Here is a 21,024-nt window from a genome sequence, read left to right as displayed (position 1 = left end):
CCAATGGTGGCGGCATAAAACTGGAGCAGTGCTCATAAAATATTCCAACTCACTTTTGGAGAGGGGTAAGGTCAACACGAATGATGAATTCGCTCTTCGAGGGCATTCCCTGCACAACAAAGGAGGGAAATGTGAGCACAAGTTTCATGGAAATCGGCAAGCACCAAGAGTGTACCTTTCTCCGACACAATAACAACAATAAATATAAGCAAGCTATTCCCCATTCCTGCATACCAGAAAAGAAGAGTTGAGCAGAGTCACAATCTCATCAGTCCTTTCACACAGTTTGTGCTGACACAGTGCGTGCACCGTGCTCAAAAATTGAAATGTGAACAATTCCAAAACTACACCGATGCCTCATTTCATTTTCATGTTCGCATGCACATGTAAGAGTGGCTTAACTGAGACTCCAAATGTACACCTGGGACTACTCCGTGTTAAGAAACTGGCTATAGAGCGATTACACATTGCATTTCCATGTAATTACACCTAACAGACATTCATCGCTGTTCACATTTCAGTTCTTTAGCACAGTGCTGTCACGTCTGAATGAAACGCAAACACAAGACTGAACTAAAAGGTGAATTTCTCTTTCCACATCCATGGCTGTGCATGCCATAAGGATGATTAATTCCCAGAGGCCTAGTCTTGAGACCAGAGCACACTCGGCACCCAACTATGTGCCAATCACACGTCGCACTTTGAAGTAATCGGGTGCAAGAGATGTTCTTAATCATTTATTTTGTTGTCAAAAAGGCGGAGTTTGTGCCATTGCCAGCGGCGGCAAAGTCTTTTAATGAAAAGCACAGCACCTAACAGCAAGATGCTTGGTAGCAAACATCAAAGTAGCTAGACGTAGCATTGCCGTGGTGGTGGTGGCTGCCTTTGCCAGCGTATATGCGCGCAAAAGTGCCGGTTTGAGGCGACAAAATAATGGCAGCAGTGGTAGCCTCGATTAATGCAGTTTCGGACCTGTCAGTCCTGTCAAAAAGTTCGGAAAATCAGGCGGCGAAGGTGTCTTACGTCCGAAATTTCAGACATTCTTATACATTTTTATGGGGGCATGTGGTGGTGCAGCGAAGGCACCTGAATTATGGGGCATGTCCGAAACATCGGGCGTCCAGACAATCGGTCGTTGACTGTAGCATCAACCAACACACATAACTAATGAGTGTCCCGCACACAGCAACACATCTCAGCAGCAGCCAGCTTCCCCTGTGTACACACCTTGAGCACATCTGCTTTGAGCCTCCGCAACAGGTGGCATCCCAGCAGATCGTGAAGCTTCTTCACCTGCTCCTCTTTGGCCAGGTCAGCAAACTCATTCAGGAATCCCTGCAGGTCGCTGCGGGTGCAGAGACGGCAACAACACGCAGTCAGCTCATGCTGGCAAACTTAAATGTGCCATTACTCTAGCGGTGCATCGCCCGTGGTATCATGCCCAGGTCACCAGTATGGTGACCTTGACCTGGACCAGGGACCAAAATGGGGTCCTATATGTAAAGGCCGTCCCATGGGCTAGGCAGACGGATAGGTGACCGACCAGGCCAGCAAACGGAAGCCACTAATTTATTTGCAAGAGCACGTGACCCAAGAAGCCTGAGCCTGGTGCAGAAGTGCGTACAAGTGAAGCTGAAGGACAAGGAAGACTGCGCCGCCACTAGAGTAATCAAATACACTTATTTATTTGTTGTTGGTTCCTTTGCACCTCCCCATCTCACTGTAGCCAACCTCACATATCTTTACGTACATTGCCTGCACCAAATATCCAAGAAGTGCGTGCATTAGATGCACACGTGAATGATGTGCAACTTTTTTAGAATGGCTTCACGGCAATGCGGAGTGCACTGAGCACTTTGCTGCATTATAGCAGCAATTAATAATGACTGAACATATAAAACGTTTGTTACTAAAATATCACTCTGTGCATACATTTGAGTCTAGGTATTCCTATACATACATGAGCTCCATTTTGTGCATACATCTAAATGGGTTAGAGTATATATTCCTTCTTTCACTTTTCCAAGGTGTGCATTATAAGAGGACAGGTTATGTGCACGAAAATATTGCTTGCCTAGGTAGGAGGCCAAAAGGAAATTGAGGAATGGCAGTGGCACATTTGAAAGGGTGTAGAAGTATACAAACTTGCATGCAAAAGTACAATAAATCGGCCGATCAAGCAAGATCCCACCAAGAATTCGAGCACTGCTCGAACTTACTTGAAATTTTGCGGACTCAGGAAGTTGAGGAGATGGAAGAGTTCCTCCAAATTGTTTTGGAGTGGTGTACCAGTTAAAAGAAGCTTGTAGTTGATCTTGTAGTTGTTCAGCACTTTGAAGAACTGCATACATGCACACACACAAAGAAAGCAAAGATTGGTCAATGAAAGAAGAAACTTCTCAATGAAGAAACAAAAAGCAAGAATGAGAACAATGTCACAGCAAGAGCATGCTTGCTACTTTATAGACGTGGCACATTTGCATAATATTTCTGCATTTGCATAATGTGTAGTCTTTGCAACACTGCAGGCATCTCCCAATAACAGATGTTCCTTCTCTGGAATGCCCCACAAATGGCAAACAATGGATAATGCTTACACAGGCCTAGTTAAGAACAAAACATTTTTCAAGCGGACCTGTGCCGTGATCAGTGATTGAAATGCAATACAGTAGAACCTCGTTGATACGATCCCCTCAACACATGATTAACCGGTGCCAGCGTTCACTATAGAGTAGGGGTGTGTGAATAGTGCTAGAAGCGAATCTAATCAAATCTCAAGTATTTTTCTAATAGTTCTTGAATAATAATTAGCCATTATCACAATTAATGTAAAACAATGTTCACATCCAAGTAATCTTTGCAAGTTCCCAGCCCAGTAATCCCAGTCATATGTAGCGGCCGCCGGAGTAGAAAGCTTCTCCTGTTTGCGCCAGTCCCGCATGCAAGTTTCCGGAATTCCGAACACCCGTGATACGGCCTAATTTCCGTCCGCCTCCACACATGTGATCACTTTCTTTTTAATTGCGGCACCGTGATGAACTCGGCATGTCTTTGCAGTCGGCACTTCCATGCTGATAAAGAAAATGCGGAAAGCGGGAAGACCGGGAAAACGGACGGTGCACTAACCTAAGCACACATACTACAGCACATGGAGAAAACTACTGCAGCTAGGCTCAAAGCATGTGTAAGGAGGCCATCTTGAAATGCCTATGGCAAAATGGTAACGCAGATTCAAGGTCGTACTTGATTCTAACGTGCAGGCTATTTTTGGCCCAGTCTTATCGGAAAAAAAGTGCATGTTAGATTCGAGTAAATACGGTATGGCTACGTAAGTGACATAGCCTGCTCCACTATGCAAATTCTCATATTTTATGCCTATAATATGCCCACGGCGCTGAAAATTTACCATGCTTTTGCTCCAATTTTTATTATTTCAGCGCAGTTGATGTTGTGAAATATTCAAAAAGTATTCTAAAAACAGTCACATTTTCGAATAATGTATATTCGACCTGAAGACCAAATCAAAGAGGACACTATTCCACATTCGTTATTCAAAAGTTTCGAATATTCGCACACCCCTACGATTCAGAGCACATGAAATGACCAAATTATGTTACTCTTCTTTTTTACCGGTTCACATGTTCCCGGAAGACACAAATCTTTTCGGCACCAGCGTACAGAACGTACACTGCGAAACTGTGATCATGACACGTTTCAGGCAGCTAGATCCCACGTAGATGAGAAAAGGTGCAAGGCGTGTGCAGCGAGGACCATAGCCACCCGCCAGAGCAGCTTCACCGCAATACTTGCCTGCCGGCTTCACGCGACAATGGCAGCGCACACTCGGCTTGTTATTTTTGGACCAGCTAATCTCCTCCCAGGGCGACAACACCACATTCAAAGCTACCACCACCAACCCTATTACAATAAGCATCTTCGCTTATCTGTTTCGCAGTGCATGGGGCATAGTGCCATTGGAAACGCACTGCACGCTTTCAATAGACAATAACCCAAACACGCCTCCATTCTTTGCTCTGGCAGCTTAATAAGCATTGTATTCCAGCATCAGCAGCCAGCTCAACTTCATTTTGCCACCGTCTAAAAACCATGCACTAAGAAAATGACAATGTGCGTCTCGGGTCGCTTGGGACCAGCTCGACGGCCTCACGCTGCAACAATTCATGCCGAGTGAGCACAGTAAACCTTCCTGTGGAAGTGCCCCATTCGAAGAAGCTTGACACAGGCCGAACTTGAGTATTGTAAACGTAAGTTTGCTGAAGTTGCAAAAACAACGCGTCTCTCAGGCCACTCAGGCCCCACCAGATTGGCATCTCGTGCTTCCACAATTCACGCAATGCCTTGCATTATGTAGATTTCAACTACTGTTGACTATGGCAAGTTTCTTTTAGTGACTTTCTTTTTTAGTGACTTTTTTTTTAGTAAGTTTCTTTCTTGCATTTTTTTTCTCTGAAACCGTATGGACGAGGTTTTACTGTACTCTGAACACATGGCTGCCGGCACTTTCTTTACTGCCAGTGGGCGCTGGGGAGACCAAGCTCGTGCATTTTTGTATCAAATGCAAGTGAGAGCCCTTTTAATGCGCTGTGAATGCATTAGGCTCCTCAACGATCACCCAGCGCTTGCTGGTGTTGCAAAAAGTGCCATCTGCCATGTGATCCGAGCATCGAGTTTGAACCGCTGAGTCCTAAACATGCTTAGCATTGCTTACCAGAGTATTGTTAAGCTCAGATATTCGTGAATGCACTATCTAAAGTGTGGGAAAACTGTCCTGTTTCACGGTCTTTCCACAAGAGTGACCGATGCGGTGCCTTCCCTTTCACATACTACAACGGCAAAATTCAAGAGCACGAAGAACGGGCCCCAAGCACGCGTGCACCCACCTTAGACTGGTTATTTTTCAGTCGATGAGCTTCATCCACGACCAGCACTTGCCAGTCCACTGAGCCGAGAATGGTGGCATCAATGCACACCAATTCGTAAGACGTCAGAAGAACGTGGAACTTCACTGCTGAATCTTTCTGCAATGAGGAGAAGCAAAACGCACAAATACTGAAGGTGGAACTTGTTCATGCGAATTGGTAACCAAAATTTGCTTCACACAAGCTCACCGAGACTAGATGCTGCACTGCTACCAGAGAGCACGCTTCAGGCAAATGAAAAAGCTGGCAGAGTTAACTTTTCCCACTTGCAACATTAAAAGAAGTGCTGATGTGATATCCTTGACATACAGCAGCCTTCCGTTAATCTAGCTCGGACCATTTTGATTTTTCAGTTAGTTCGATCCTGCCTAAAGGTCCCGGCCGGTGCCTTTGCATTTCTGCATGCCCAAACTTTCGTTATTTCGATCCTAAAGTTGGCCTTCACCAGGTAATTCAAACTTGACCAGTCAGCACGCATGCGCCTAACTGCTATAGTGACCCCAGTAGCGATCTCTTTAGTGGAAGTGTCAGTGAAGCATAGAAGACAGTGAATGCCTTAACCACAAGTCATTTCCCATCAAAAACCCTGCACATTTCCTGCACATTTTGTGTAGGTCTAGCGCAAATATTCGAAAATTTCTAATATTATCGAATATTACATTTCTAATATTCATATTTGGCTTGAAAAGTATATATTAAAAGTTGTAGAACATTCGGTTGGATACGAATGTTCTAAACAAATCAAATATATGGCTGGCTGTGTGAGAGCAAAGCATTTGTTTCTATATGATCTAAGAATATGTGTGATTTTGTGCTGAATTTAGTCATAATTCTGTGCTGTTGGTGAAATTTCGCCTGTAAGGTATGCTTAGCCACTGGACGTCAAGTCTTTACAGGAAAGCCAGCTTCTCAATAGCAAGGGACACTTTTTACGGACGGCTGTGGTGCACTATTTTGCAGCACCACCCCCATTCCTGAGCTCATTCCATGACAGCAAATGCGATGAGTGACAGCCGGCACAGAATCAAATGCCTCGAAGTCAAAAGCCCATTTGTATTAGAAAATTTTGATATCTGCACACCCTTATTTTTCAAGCATTAACTGTCACTTAAAATGTCTGATTAGGGTATTTACCCATTTCTATAACGTGCCTTTTTTTTTTCCTTATGAAAACTGGGTCGAAAATTGCCTGCGTGGTGCAGTCGAACACACTATCAAAACCACCTTCGTGGTGTTCATATGCTTTACCGCAGAACACAAACCTGTTGCAGCGAAGCTGATCTTAGGAATCTGGCTGCCACATTGTAACCCACATTAGCCCCTTGGCCATTTTTCTTGCTAAAAATAGAAAATCAGGCTCGTGTTATGTTTATACTTTGTTTAGGAGCTTTAATGTCATTTCTGCTTTAGTTTTCTGCTTTGGACAGACAGAAAGTGGATGCACATTTAATTCAGGGGCATGCCAGACTCTGGAAAATACTGCCAAATGAAGTTGTGGCGTGTTCTTACATTTATTCTGCATCTTGTTTAATTGGAGCCGCTGGATAATTCAATCATTTTCGTTGGTTCCATCAGGGTCGAATTACCAGAGTCAACTGTATCATACATGTAGGGTGAAAGCCCAAGCTACAGGAGAAATACTAGCAAGCATCAGCGTGCCCGAAATAACTTACTGTACTCTGCATTTGTTCCTGCAAACTAGTTTTCGATTTCACTACTCAGGAAGTGGATGCATCCAGACAGAGAGTTTCAGTTTGTCAACAAATTTCTTCAACGTTCACGGATGACCGGTTACCAGAGCCACGGACAGTAGTAGTAATGCTGGTAGCGTCACCTTGTGGCATTTTGTCCAACTACAATGCATTTGAAAATTTTTTCTGTCCCATCAATGTTGTTATTGAAGAAAAATGACGAAACTGCTGCACGTGAACGATTATGTCGCTACCATTGCTTTGCACCAGCATTGAAGTGCAATATTTAAGCCACTGCAATATTAGTTTTGCGTGCTGTCTGGTTAGACTCTGCGTCATAAGATGTCGCTACGAGTATTGCTGCCACTGCATCTCTTTCCAGTAACCCAGTATTCTGCAAACAGCAACACGTTTATGGACAAGCTAAAACTCCCTATTAGGTATAGCTCGCACTATTACTGCAATCACTGCAATTGTCCCACATACACACACATAGAGTACTACTGATCTCAGTTTTTTTTTCTTTTCTTACGAGCAATGTCATCACAGCTAGCCTTATTGCTAAATAACATCTGCAAATTTTGCTCCATGTCATGACGTCACGATAACTTTGAGGATACCAGGTCCAGCACTTCAAGACCAACTTAAGTATAAAATTTAAATATCTTAGAAATGTTTCCCAACTTTAAGTTTGCCAAGTGCAATTTTTTTTATGCATGAAAGGAGCGATGCAGCATTTTTACAACCTCAGAAATATGCATCAGTAAGCCTTTCGAAAGTAAAGATGCCATAAACTGGTGTTTGCAAGTGCTACATGCCAAGCTATCTACTACCAGAGGATGATTGGAGTCTTAAAAAATTCATAAATCATAGGGTGTTACAAGCCAGAACCACAATCTGACTATGAGGGATGCTGCAGTTGGGGGACTCCAGATTAATTTTGACCACCTGGAGTTATTTAATATCCACCTACATCTAAGTAACGCAAGCATTTTTTAGATTTCGCACCCACTGAAATACGGCCGCCGTGGACTGGACGGAACTCTTTACTTCAAGTGCAGCTGCGCGTAGACATAGGCACAAAACTACCATGGTGGGTGGCTTACATGTACATGTTTAACTGTTGTGGAATTCCTCGGGTCCCACGACTGTCACAGGTGTGGCGAACGTCATGTCGGGCATGCGTGTCCCAAGCAAATTTGGGAGAGCGGAAACCCTTTTGCAGGCGACGCACAGGAATCTCAAGCGCTATCATTGCCACCGGGTGTGTCACGTGAGATCCCTCCGGCATCTCCCGACTGTCTTCGATCACCAGCAAGCAGCGAGTTCGGAAGTCTCCGCCGCGGTTCCGATTTTCCCGCACGTGGTTAGTCAACCACATCTTTTGCCATGGCAAGACTAGCAGCCACCCGTATCCCCAGGTGTTAAGTCCGAATCCGAGGGAACCTTCAGTGATGTCAACTACAGTCGACGACCGATAATTTGGACTCCATTGGGAACGTAAATAAGTCAGAACTATCAAATGTCCAAAAAATCCAATCTATATAAAAAAAATATTATTTTGTTTACGTTTTATGGCCCCTGTGCAAGTAAGAAGTGGTCGATTCATTGCTGCACAAGCATCCGCGCACATGCAACCAAGTCGACCTGTATTTCTGCCAGTTTTATGTTGTCTCTGTACGCTGATGCAAAGACTCGAGTCAGATACACATGTGAAGGCTCCGGAGCGCACTGTACACCATCATTATCATCTTCACCATCATAATCATTGTTAGAGCCTCTGCTTGACGGTGGGAGAACTTGCTCAATTGCTTCGTCATCGTTCAGTTCGACACACAATGACACCGCGCTGTTGGTGCCTGCGAAGTCTTCAAATGTAACGGTGGCAGGAATAGGCACACCGCAACCTAGCAGGTCATCAATGATGCCCGCATTTGAGCTCGTTGTGGTAGGCGGCAGTTGAGGCTCTTCAGTTATGGAGTTGGGCTCATTCGAGCTTTGACTCAAGGCAGACTGTCAATAACTTCAGAAGGAAGAAGGAAGACTTCTTGGAGCCAGCAGAGCGCTGTCTGGAAAGCATACTAAGCAAACAAGCACAGATAGGCAGAGCCTGTCTGGAAGGCAAATTCAACAAACAAGAGCGGGCCACGCGCGGTGGTGCTGGAATGGATTAGAATGATCGCGATGTTGATGTGACCTCACAATAGAGGCAAACCCTCCAAGATCAGCATTTGCAGCTGAATTTCTGAGGCACAGTGCTGCGACCAAGGCAAGGCCTCAGGGATTACTGTCTGGTGTGTAATCTCTGAGGCCACACTCGATGTCTCGTCGAGGTTTCCAAAGGAGATAATGGTGGCAGAGTCGGTCTGCACTACAGCCCCGGACAGAGTCCGGATTATCAAATGTAGAGCTGGCGGCTGTCCAAAATATAGGTCGTCTTTACACATGAAGTCTACGGGGCCATTGGCAGCGCCACGAAGCTGTCCGAAATACAGAGCATGTCCGGACTATTGGTGTTCGATTTATCGGTCGGCTGGCCTGCTCGATGTGTTAGTTGTAATCGTAATGCACATGTGGTTGCCGTCTATTGTTCCGTCGAGCTTGTTCCAGACCGCAGTTGAAGGGTAGGTGGGCGCCAACCGGGGGGCTCGGTGCGCCAAGGCATAGCACTGTGGGCATGCTCCCCCTTATCCCGACAGTGTTCTCAATTACTGTGAAATCTTTAGTACACACAACCTCACAATCCAGCTCTAGCATCCCTTCAGAGTGGGAAGCGTGGTGCATATGCTGACCAAACCTTCGCAAGAGCAGACATCACTGGAACCAACAGCATAGCAAAACGGTACAGGTGTGCACTTACCTTCATGCGGCAGGCCTTGTTGGGGTTGCGAACCGCCTTCTCGTCGAAAGAAAACTCGTGCTCTCGAATGACAGCTCGACTGTCTTTGTCCCCAATATAGGTCACCACGTAGAAATCCGGTGCCCACACCTCAAACTCTCGCTCCCAGTTGATGATGGTCGACAGCGGGGCGCTCACGAGGAAGGGACCACGGCAGTGGCCCTGCAACACACCAGTGCCAAATAAATGAGTGCGTGAGGTCACAGGCGCCAAATTAAGGAACAAAATACAGCACACTAATCTTGCTGGTTTCATCCTTATTAGCCTAGTTTATGTTTCCTGCAGGATGAAGGTGTCTCTGAGCAATCCCCAATTGCCTATGTCTTGCACTAGCTGACCCCATCTTATGCCTGCAAATTTTTTAAAATTTCAGCTCACCACCTACTTTCTCCGCCATTCTCGACTACCTTTCCCTTCTCTTGGAACCCATTCTGTAACTCTAATAGGCCACCGGTCTGCTCTACGCATTACATGGCCCACCCAGCTCAACTAGAAGCCGACTAGAATATCGGCTAACTCCATACAAGCCAAGTTCTCTTTAGGAAATCTTCAAGACATGTTCGTGCTTGCTCTGCAATATTACAGGCAACCAAGGCTTGTCGAATGAGAAGTTTATGGTATTCAGAGAAGAACCACAGCATAAAAGTAGGAAAACAAGAATAAAAACTCATCACTGCTTTAGATCATGGCCAGGCAGGCGAAACAGCCTGTAAACAGCTCCAAGTCAAGCAACTCTGTATCCAGCCAGTAAAAAGCTTCCAGCTCAGGTGGCAGCAAAAGAGCAGAAAGTGAGAGGACACTACTCACCTCCTTGAAGAGTGAGTAGAGGAAAACTATTGTCTGGATGGTCTTGCCCAGACCCATCTCGTCGGCGAGGATTGTGTCCGTGTGGTTGGCCCAAGAGAATCGGAGCCAGTTCACCCCTTCCAGCTGATACGGGTGCAGCTCGTTGTCGTTTTCGAGGACAAATGGGGGCTGCACCTCGTACTTTCGCTTTGGGTCAACAGGGGTGCGGTCCTGGCTGGTTGGGGTGCCCCGGCCGCCCCGGGAGTCGTCGTCCCGGAGATCCCTAGATTTCTTGCTCTTGGACTTGCTCTTCCCACTGAAGGACAGAAGCACACAACAGAGGGTGAAAAAAGGGGGCAAAAGCTAAACAGCACTGAGAAACAAGCCTTTCTCCCTAGTGTTCGATGAGAAAATGCAGCCACCTAAATATGAACAAGTACTCGTGGAAAGACAGGGAAGCATGCACAACTATGTATCTCCCTGGTGCTGGTTTTGTGCTAGTCTATTGCAGACTGCAACATCAAATCATGCCACCAGCGACAGTAGACTTGCCACTAATTCAATCTTGATGGGAATGACGAAATCGGCTGAATTAAACCAATGGCAGAAAAAAGGCCGCAATACACCACCAATTTATTTGCCAGCATTTACCAGATTCTAACACGGACTTGAATCAAACGCACTCCCACTTTTTCTGTGTGTCAAAGTAGAGAACTAACGTAGAAATAACAATAGAACTCCTAAACAAAGTAGAAATCTGATGAACAACCGATTTTTAGTTAAAAAGAAGAAATTCTGGAAATGAGAAAAAAATGAAACCAGTTAACTTTACCTTAACAGAACAGAAGTTTATTTACACTTAATGTCTATTGTCATCACTCTCAGATAAAACTTCATCACTGCCTCTGAACTACGTGCTCTCTGGTCCACTGCATGTTTGATATTATCCATTTCTCAAACGGCTTCGCAACAATCGCAAACTGGATGGTGGCAAACGCCTAGACGCTTTGCTAGTTTGCCCTGCAACGCATGGAATGCTGCAAAATGCCAAAAACATGCGACGCCACTTGTTGCCACTAGCACAGCCCATACGATAACTGATCTTTTGAACAAGCTTTTGTAATCGAAGATGAAAGCAGCACATTTCCACAGTTAAGCTTGTGACGGTGCCACCTTGTGATGGCGACGATGCTGGCTATGATGGTAGGTTGTTCGACATAGTTTCAGTTTTGTATCCGATTAGACCGCGCCAGTAATTGTTCAGCCCTATCTTATTGAAGAAAAAAAAAGGCCCACGTTAGAATTGGGTAATTACTGTAATCATTCATTATGAGCTACTGTCCCTGCTTGTAAAATCTTTCTATGGCAGGCCGGAAATAGGTGTTTTTGGCAGGGGATGACATCTGTTTGATCTATTCACTGTCCCCTTAGCCACGCCAAGGCAGACACTGCAGCTCCCATCATTGGCTCGGACTAAAGGAGGATGGAAAACGGAATCGATTGCTATAGAATTTGGCCCCCAGAACAGCCACTGCCTTAGAGGAAAAAGAAGCAGGGATAGGCATGCAGTACCCGGAGGACTTTTTGCTTGCGGCAGGAGCTTGGTCGGCGTTCTCGACCGAGGCCCTCAGGTCCCAGTAGTCCTGAATGGCCTTCTGGAGATCGGGGATCTCGAACTCTCCGGGTTCATCGGCCTCCCACGAGGACTGGTCATAGGGTAGCTCGCGCCACTTGACTAGGTACAGGTTCGAGCCGTCGCGCAGCGTCCGGTGGTTGATGACACGGTGTACCTGCAGCCAATCGGGCCGGATGCCGTACCGGTAGTACTTCTCCTCCAGGTTCTGGTAGTTTTTGTCTCGTGCATGCTTCTCCCCCCGGCTGCTCTTGTTGTCACTGGTCCCGTTGGAGCCATCGTCTGGTAGCGGGGGGTCGTCCATGTCATTCTTGCGACAGTAGTTGCGATACAACCCCGGGTGATAGACATCCAACTGCAAAGGTTGACCGGAAACACAACAATGTCGTCAATTTCATCACAACAAGTCATATCAACATTATGGGGCTTCACACTTGCAAGCAACACGAGGACTACGAGGGACACCATAGTGGAGGCTTCCGGATTAACTTCAACCACCTGGGGGTTCTTTAACATGCACCTAAACCCAAGTACACGAGTGTTTTTTGTGTTCTGCCCCATCAAAATATGCAGCTGCAGCAGACGGGAACCGAACCCGCAACCTCCAGCTCAGCAGCAGAACTGAACCACTGCAGCAGGTAGAAGTCGTCACGGCTAGCATGGAACAAGAAAATCCTCAGGAGCAGAAATATGTTGACGACACAAGTGCTAAAATCAGCAATACCAGAAGCAATAAAATAATTATGTGCTGCAGAATGCTGCATTTTGAGACACTAGCTTGGGCTGTGGCAAACATTTGCCACTGTAAGGAGGCTTTGTTAGTAGCGTCATACCCCTGGCTACCATACCCAGAACATTATTAGCCAACAAGAATGCTCAAACACTGAACGAGAGGCCTATGAAAACACGGAAGCCAACAAACCGCAAAGCTTAGCTGCAGACTTTCCACAGTGTGTGTTGTGATGTCAGATTTACTTTTTCACTCACCTTTTCAAGACACCCAAAGCAAGAAATTCAGTGCAATAGCAACCCTGATCTTTGTTTCTGGTTTTCAGCATCAATGTGAAGTGTGCCTCTTCCTACAGACAAGTTGTAGCAATGGACCCATTAAAGGCAAATCACAGGCTCTTTCAAAGATAGCTGACACTTCTGAACACTAGTGAATTACGTGCCTCCAGCCCTCGCACGCACAAGCCACACTCCGAGAAATAGTGCAATACTAGTCGATACTCAAAACTCTGCATGGCAAGCACACTTCCATGTACAGTTATGCTACATTTGACTGGTTGCTATTGAGCAGTTTGTAGTGATGTGGAGGCTTTGCAACATTGGAGGTGGAAAAGGCGTGCCTTAGAGGCTTATCCGAATGTTCAGCTACTCCGAGAGCAATACGAGGGGCTACATGATTAGAATCTGTTGAATATAGGTTACACTCGCACCTTGAAGATGACAGTGCTGCTGGGTGCTCTGAGACAGAGCATGACACTCTGAACAAACCAGGTGAACGCATTCTGAGTGCTCGATTTCAACCATCGGAATGCAAACTACACCGCAAGAGCACTTGAAAGTGACCCATTGAATATACCATTAGAATGCCACCTCCAAAATGATACTGCTGACAATCCAAGAATGCGGAACAAGGCAAGAAACACACCTCCCATTCTCAGTATCAGTGTCGGCTCTCCAGCCTTGCTCTTGTCCAAACAAGAGGTTCACCTCACTAACCAAAGTGTTCAAACCACGTGGAAGAATCTACAGCCTCACCAAGGTCCCCAAAACCATTACAATCTGCTCTTCACTATCATCATGGCAAGTACGAGAATGCACACGACACTTGGGTTTCTGTAATCACAGCTTCACTGTCACTCGTACAGTTGCGAACAGTTAGCATGTGACGACATTCATTCCAAAAGCAAAATGTGACATGACACAATACTAGAAATTCAAATGCTGCCCAACCTGGTTTTCAGAGATCCAGGAGCAGTGCCAGTAGGACATGTCGTGCCACTTGACAAAGAACTCTCTCAGTGGCTTTGGCTGTGGCTTTTTGCTTGTAGACGGCTGCGGTGGGGGCGCCGTCGACGTTGACGGCACTGCGGCCACCTGGCCATTGCTGCTGCTCGAGCTGTCCTCGGCCTTGCCGCCTTCCTCCTTCTTGGCGTCGCCGCTTGCGTCTCCTTTCACCTCGGCCCAGCGCCAGAACAGGATTCTCTGAACCTTTCCCTTGAGCGGCTCCACCTGGTGTTGACCGCAGCCGCCGCACACGCAAGCACCACAAGTGCATGGCAGAAAGAAAAAAAGAATGTGCAAGAAATGGGAAAGGGTGTGATGGAAAAGAAAAAAGACACAAAGCAAGAAAAAGAAATTCATTTTCTTTCTCCTAGCATTTTTTTTTTCCTTTAAAGTAGCAGTGCAAATAGGATTGTGGCACAAAGGATAGAAACGCTCAGGACAAGCACTGAACTAACAACTTGAACTAATCAGTTGTTAGCTCAGTGTTTGTCTTGTGTGTTTCTATTCTGTGTCTAAAGCCTTCCCATTTGCGCTGCCACTACAATGAACATCAACCAACTCGGCCAGTTTTACATGCTGCTGCATTTTTTTTTCTTTCATTGCCTTTAATTTATGCTATGGAAGAATTAAACATTCACTCACAATGTTTGTTCACCGTTATCATATTGTTAGGCATGTTTAGGATCATTGAAAGGTCTCAGGCAGCTTTAGATGTTGGGCACTGAAGCCTTTAATAAAAGAGGCTATGCCATTGAGAGCACACACGAGTGTGCTCAAGTGCACCCTGCTTCCATGGAGCTAGTGGCGGCAGAAAAAGCTAAAGTATGAGGAGAGGAGTCTGCCTCCCTCTCCAGTGCTTTAAGATAGCACAGATGCAATGCGAGCCCAATTATGCAGCCTGGAGTCAGCTCCAATCACATACGCGAGCAGTAGCTTCGCTTCTCTTGGCAAAAGCTGTAATTCACCAAATACATACTCCGACTGAGGGTAACAACGCCCTGTAGCAAGTGGCGTCTTCCCATAGATGCAAACTGAAATCCCTTCCCTCCCATACAATAACCGACACACTCCTTTGTGGCATTTGCGATTATTCCCCGATTCCCCCACTATTTCCCCATTTTGCCGGCCACCTTCTCCCCATTTCTCACTACACAACTTGGTGCGTTTCCACAATCTCCGACTTAAACAAAAAGCGTTGTTGCACAAATACACAAAAAACAACACTAACTTTGACTATTGTCAGTTTTGTGCAAGCCTCCGTCCATCAAGCAAAAATTAGCCCTTCCAATCCAAATATCTGCAATGCCCCGCTGCCATGTACAGTTTGATAAAACTGCATCTCTTCCACGACACCGTCATTTCCCAAGCATGCCGAAAGAAAATAAAAGAAGCTACTGAAACGACACGATTTTGGCCACGTCAAAAGACAAAAAGATACGGAACCATACAGGCAGATAGCAAAAAAAAAAACACACACACACACACACACAATAATTTGTAGCTACAGTGCCAAAGGCAGCCTTCATGACTCCAACACTTACGTTTCGGCGATTATTTAGTTTCACATAAACAAGAGCATCAACCGTTATTCTCTAGACTCTCGTTTTCACTGGGAGAACGAATTCTGAAACAAGCACCAACACAAAGGGGAAAAGAAACCTGCGAATAAAATCAGGCGAGCTGCACGAAGACAATGAATGAATCAGTGTTAGCTACAAGCGCAGAATTAAAGGAATGAAATAAGTGCGAGCGTGCACGCCTGCACTAACCTTTCGACCCACAAAAAAGGAAATGTATCTTTAAAGACATTCAACAGCAGGCAAACATTAATTCGAGTCCAAACCCGAAGTTCCATGTGCGCGATCAGGAGCGCAAGGGCACACAAAACAACTTACACGGAATTTCCTGGGATCACGAAGGAAAAAGTGGGGAGGGTGTTCATCTTCGAAGAGGGAAGACAGGCACATGAAGGGGGATCCTGACACTTTAGGCTGGCATTACCAAAAGTGCGAGAGTCGCTTGGACGAGCAAGTAGCGAAGCAAGGAAAGTGAAAGATAAACAAACAAAAAAATTTTGACCAGACAGCGGAGTCGAGACAGCAGGCAAACCAGACCAAGCCATGTGCAAGAAAAAAAAAAAAAGCTGGTGCTAGCAGTTAAAACTGCAACTTCCGCGACATCATGCAAAAGTATGACTGGCTACTGTGCAGGTTAACGTGGGAATTGTTGACAAAACTTGTTGCCAGTGGCAGGGGACTCTACATATACTGGTATTCCAGTAATGGCAGCATAAGATCCCTACATGGACTCTCCTAATTTCAGCTGCAATGAGTAAGCGTGGAAAACCCAGCTTAACCATTAGATAAAAGGCATGCTACAGCTGCGATCACAATTAAAGCTTTCTATCAAACTTCTCAAAGCCCATTATTTATTTGTAACCACTACATACACCAAGAACGAATTAAGATGAAACCAGTCTTATTCCTAAGAAATGCTAAGTAAACATTCTCAAATGCCTGCAACTCGAAGTTCCAAGTAATACATAAGTCATGTTAAGCTTTTGCCAGCTAGAATAAGCTAGAACAAGCATCTATGCAAACAGTTCCATCGCTGCGTCTGTGATTACAGACCTTTGAAGTTAGTGCACTGATTCTTCAAGCCTAAGGAGAGAAGAAACATTTCCTACCACATTTCCTCAAACGTTATGCAAATACCAAGCTGTGCAGTGCAAGGCGCAAGTGCAGGAAGACCAACGCCTCAGAACCAAAGTACTGAAAACCAAAAGCCAGGCACCAAGATTTGAAAAATAATTTGTTTCAACACTTTATGTTTAAGTAGTATACAATGCAGCAAAGCTTGTCAAATTTAGCAAGCCTTGCAGGCAGGAGCTGTCAGAATGAGGTCTTAGTTGCAGCAATAGCCTCTGATGCAGCATAGTGTGCCCACACTGGCCAAGCATTTACAAAGCATACTTGCCCAGCGCATGGTATGCTATGCTTGAAGAAGGACTGACTGTCGGGCTAGTTAGTGTCATATTCTTACTTAAGGTATGTTAGCGCAACACGCTGCGACAAACACAAAACAGACACGAACAGAAAAGTGCTCAGCCTTGTCTGTTTTCATTTGCGTCTGTCACAGTAACCTGTACTAACATACCCTAGTTTTAGACAAGTTATTGCTATACAATGTTCCTGCAATTTTCAAGTTTGAAATAAACTTTCGAAAGCTTGAACCACAAACAAAGCAACGCAAAGGAAACTACGTGCAATTTTACCAAAACTCTTACTGCACAGGACGATTGCAAGTGCCAGTGTACTGATACGAAAAAGCACACAACAGCACAGCTAAATTTAGCAAAGTAGACGACCCAACAAGTGTGTTAAGGGCCAACAATTTAAATTTTCGGCATTAAAAGCTAACTAAACTTCTTGAAAAACTAAACAGAACGATGGACATTTAAGAGCTTCAACGATAAACATCCTTAAAATGTTTTAACCTAACCAGTTAAATTGGCAAAGTGCTAAGGTCAATGCTGCAACCAAGGCATGCACAGCTCTAGATAAGGCGCACACACACCTACAAGGCATTAGCTGCGCCAGACAGAGCAAACAACAGTCTGGCTTGTTAATCGAGTCAATCGACAGGATGCGCATCTCTCTGCCTCCTCACCACTCGCAAGGAGAGCTGAGGAGGCACGAGTCGAAACATTTTTCGAGAGCAATCTATACGGGCTTGCAGCGCACTCCAATCGTACTACAAGGGGTAAACGATTGATCGCAAGGAGAGAGCAGCCCCCGAGAAACGAGCGAGAGAGACAGAGTGAAAAACGAAGATGGTAGAGAAGAGGAGGTGATCACTTGCCGAGCAGCGCGGACAGTTCCACTTTCCGGTGGGGACGTTTTTCAGAGGGGGGTTCAGACAAAAGGTGTGGAAGGCCGCAGGACAACTGTCACAACACAACAATTCGCCACCGTCTTTACACACCCGGCAGAACTCCATGTGCTCGTCTTCTTCCTGCTCCTGAATACCTTCGCCCTCCTGCACAAGCGACGGGAGAGAACAAGCGATCAGGGCCGAGTGAGAGTGAAATGCATGAAAACAGACTCTGTAAAAAGCATGCACAGAACTCGTTATTGAAGTTTAAAAGCAGGTGACACACAGTACGCTACCACGTGTTCTCGGACATGCGAGTCCAACAACAGTACCCAACAATTTTCCAACAGGTTCCAGTAGAAAGACGGCTGCTCTGACCACCAGAACATGTCGGGAACTTGTTGGATGTTGGTGCCGCCACTAGTCAGTCATAATAAAGCGGACTATTATCGGTCATGATAAAGCGGACATAACATCAACAGCTTTTTAACTTCATCTGGCTAAGACTAGTCGCATATCAAGTGTCAGGCGCCCGTAAGCGCAAACATAGCCTGCACACCACCTCCATGTCAAATTTTGCTGTAATCGATGGCAGTGTTATTTTTCTGAGTGAAATGCACTATGCATTTGATCATGGGAAGAATTGTACCATTTGTTCAGTGCTTTGAGGGATTAAACATTTTGATTTTACAAATATTCAAGAAGATTAATGTCGTCTAACATCTGGTCTTGCTTCTTCATGCACCAAAAAGCAACAGTTCTGTTTTCTCTCCATAAAAGGAGTCGCTGCCTCGGAAACATGCCAACAGTACAGATTTCACAGGGTGATGGCCACAACATGAAGCATGACCGCAAATAACTACTATGAACTAAACATTAGAATGATGACAAAACAAACATCCATAAAGAAAAAAAAAGGAGAGAAAGAACTAAGCACAACCTAGACGATACTGCAGAAATAAATGTCAGTTTGTTTTTGCACCTCGTAGCATTAGATAAGGATGCAGCGATGTAAGCAATTTCCATTTACACAAGAAAATTCAATCGCAATGAAGCAATACGTTTCGTTTATATGGCTAAGTCAACTATGACAGGGTGAGCATCATATCTAATTGCATCTTAAACTTGGCCTTAGCAACACACAACAAGACTCGCACGAACTGCTTATCCCACACGAGCTGTTATCAATGAGAAGGCCTTCAAATAATCCTCGCAAATGCATGTCAGTCAACCATTTTCAGTGTAGCCATACAGGACTACGCCCATCACAGCCCTGGTGCACACCAACTGAACAATATGCTGCGAATACTCCCTCTATCCTACAAACGAGGACAGGCACATTGGCGCTTACAGCAATCCTGCATGCCGTACAGGACAATATCACCGTGATCAAGTCATTTACAGCTCATCACAAGGTTTCAATTAAAGAAATGGCATCAGAGAACTCGCATGATACAAACAGGAAATTACTAATGTCTTTTTACTACAAGTATGCAAAACCAGGAAATTGTATAAACCAGCAATGTATAATTAAACCATTATTGACGAATGTGTCCTACAGGCAACATGCCAGGAAATGTTTTTTCTCGCCGAGTTTTGGTATTGAGTATGAAGTCTCTGGCTAAATGTCTTCGGCCAACCCTGAATGACAGGCAGCAAGCATTATTTGTTGGTATTGATCAGGAACGCAGGACGAGATAAAAGGTAGGCACGCGACTCGCTTTCTTTTGAAGGCACAGTCAGAGGAGACAGACAGATGGAAGATCTCCAGCCGTGACGTGACACACGTGGGTTAAAGCAAATTAAATGTGCACCTACAGTTAACTTATGATGAGAGGTGTCTGTACAAATTCCGAACAAAGCCATAGGTGGCTTGGGGTGAAGCCTGCTTCCAGTTTTCTGCTTGTGGTTAGCACCCTATTGCAGAAAAAAAATTTTAAAAACATCTTTTTCTTTTCATTGATTACACTCGTTTTCAATGTGTTTTGCAGATTTACATGAGCAGTAAATAAAAATTTATTTCGGGTATTTATATGAGCTGTCAATAAAAAGTTAAGGTTCTACTGTAGCTTACCGAACATTAAACATTAGACACTACTGATGAAATTTCATGCTATCATCACTCCCATGGTGATGATATTGCTCCAGTTGTCATCAGCCTACTTTCCGAGATGGTCCTTCGAAGTCTCGTCCCTGCTGTTAGATATTTCAGCTACATTAAAACCTTTAGTGATGACGTCATCTGATACCAAACACAATGTTTTTCATTGTTCCATCTTTAACAAGACATTCTTATTTTGCAAATTTTTTACCTCAGCAGTGTTGGTGCAGATCTTACACAAGTTAACACGGTTAATAAACAAATAAAAAATAAATAAATAAATAAAGCAACCAACCACCCAAGAAATCAACATTCACTGAAAACATGCGGTGGCATTCTGTTGGTGACAGCAATGAAGGACGGAGGGAAATGGACATCGGGGGGCAGCAACTCACACAATGCGGGCAGCTCCATTTGCCCTCGGGCGGTTCTTCGAGTTCGGGCTCCAAGCAGACCAAGTGGTAGGCACGTGGACACGTGTCGCACAATATGATTTCACCCCCTTGCTGGCACACCTCACAGTAGTCTTGGTGATCCGTCTGCGCATGGCACAGTTCGTTTGCAAGAAAGCAGATCAGTGCCGGAAAATAGCAAAGGGCAGTGTCAAAGCAAATGCGCTAGTCGCACACGTCATTACAAAGACATCTCATCTTAACATAAAACATGCAAATGAGGCTGCACTAAACTGCCAGGAATGCTACGCAAGATGCCCGAGTGCTCAAGACACACGAGGAAACATACTTTTGTGCACATGACCTGCCACTGGAGGTAAGCTACAATCCCAGCTAACAACTCTTAATTTCTTGGCCTATCAGCTTCAAGCAAATCAATTTCACTAGTTGCCATGTGTTGGCATAACCAACAAAAGAAGGCACGCCAAATGAGGACAGGAAGGTCTGCTTCTCGTCGTGAGCTCTTAATTTTTGAAAAAATTTACAACCTGAACGTTTCACAAAACTAGAGGGCAACAGTGTTAGGACGATTAAACCTAACGGCAGAGGCAAAGAGACACCCACAAAACTTAGAAGCTACAGATATGCCCGATTAGCCTCGTTTACACAAAATTCAGGCCAGGAACTTATGGGCTC

General features: G+C 45.1%; 1 protein-coding gene across 6 annotated transcripts in view; it reads right to left on the bottom strand.

Moving 5' to 3' along the window:
- Positions 1 to 21,024, bottom strand: part of Mi-2 (chromodomain-helicase-DNA-binding protein Mi-2 homolog) — a 74,456-nt gene that overhangs the window by 41,492 nt on the left and 11,940 nt on the right. For 5 of the 6 annotated variants that reach the window (XM_050195052.3, XM_050195085.3, XM_050195068.3 and 2 more), the window contains exons 6-15: positions 20,332 to 20,475; positions 17,824 to 18,000; positions 13,909 to 14,187; positions 11,889 to 12,304; positions 10,338 to 10,632; positions 9,492 to 9,692; positions 4,902 to 5,039; positions 2,220 to 2,341; positions 1,228 to 1,345; positions 54 to 109 (exon numbers count right to left, since the gene is read on the bottom strand). In XM_050195052.3, the coding sequence (XP_050051009.1) occupies positions 54 to 109; positions 1,228 to 1,345; positions 2,220 to 2,341; positions 4,902 to 5,039; positions 9,492 to 9,692; positions 10,338 to 10,632; positions 11,889 to 12,304; positions 13,909 to 14,187; positions 17,824 to 18,000; positions 20,332 to 20,475 (1,946 nt within the window). The remainder of the gene's footprint in view (positions 1 to 53; positions 110 to 1,227; positions 1,346 to 2,219; positions 2,342 to 4,901; positions 5,040 to 9,491; positions 9,693 to 10,337; positions 10,633 to 11,888; positions 12,305 to 13,908; positions 14,188 to 17,823; positions 18,001 to 20,331; positions 20,476 to 21,024) is intronic. The other variant, XM_050195092.3, reaches the window with a different exon arrangement.

Source organism: Dermacentor andersoni, chromosome 3 (genome assembly GCF_023375885.2).
Source record: "Dermacentor andersoni chromosome 3, qqDerAnde1_hic_scaffold, whole genome shotgun sequence".
In the NCBI taxonomy this organism is placed as follows: Eukaryota; Metazoa; Arthropoda; class Arachnida; order Ixodida; family Ixodidae; genus Dermacentor; species Dermacentor andersoni.
The sequence above is the reverse complement of the archived record's forward strand: the minus strand, read 5'-3'. Positions and strand labels throughout refer to the sequence as shown.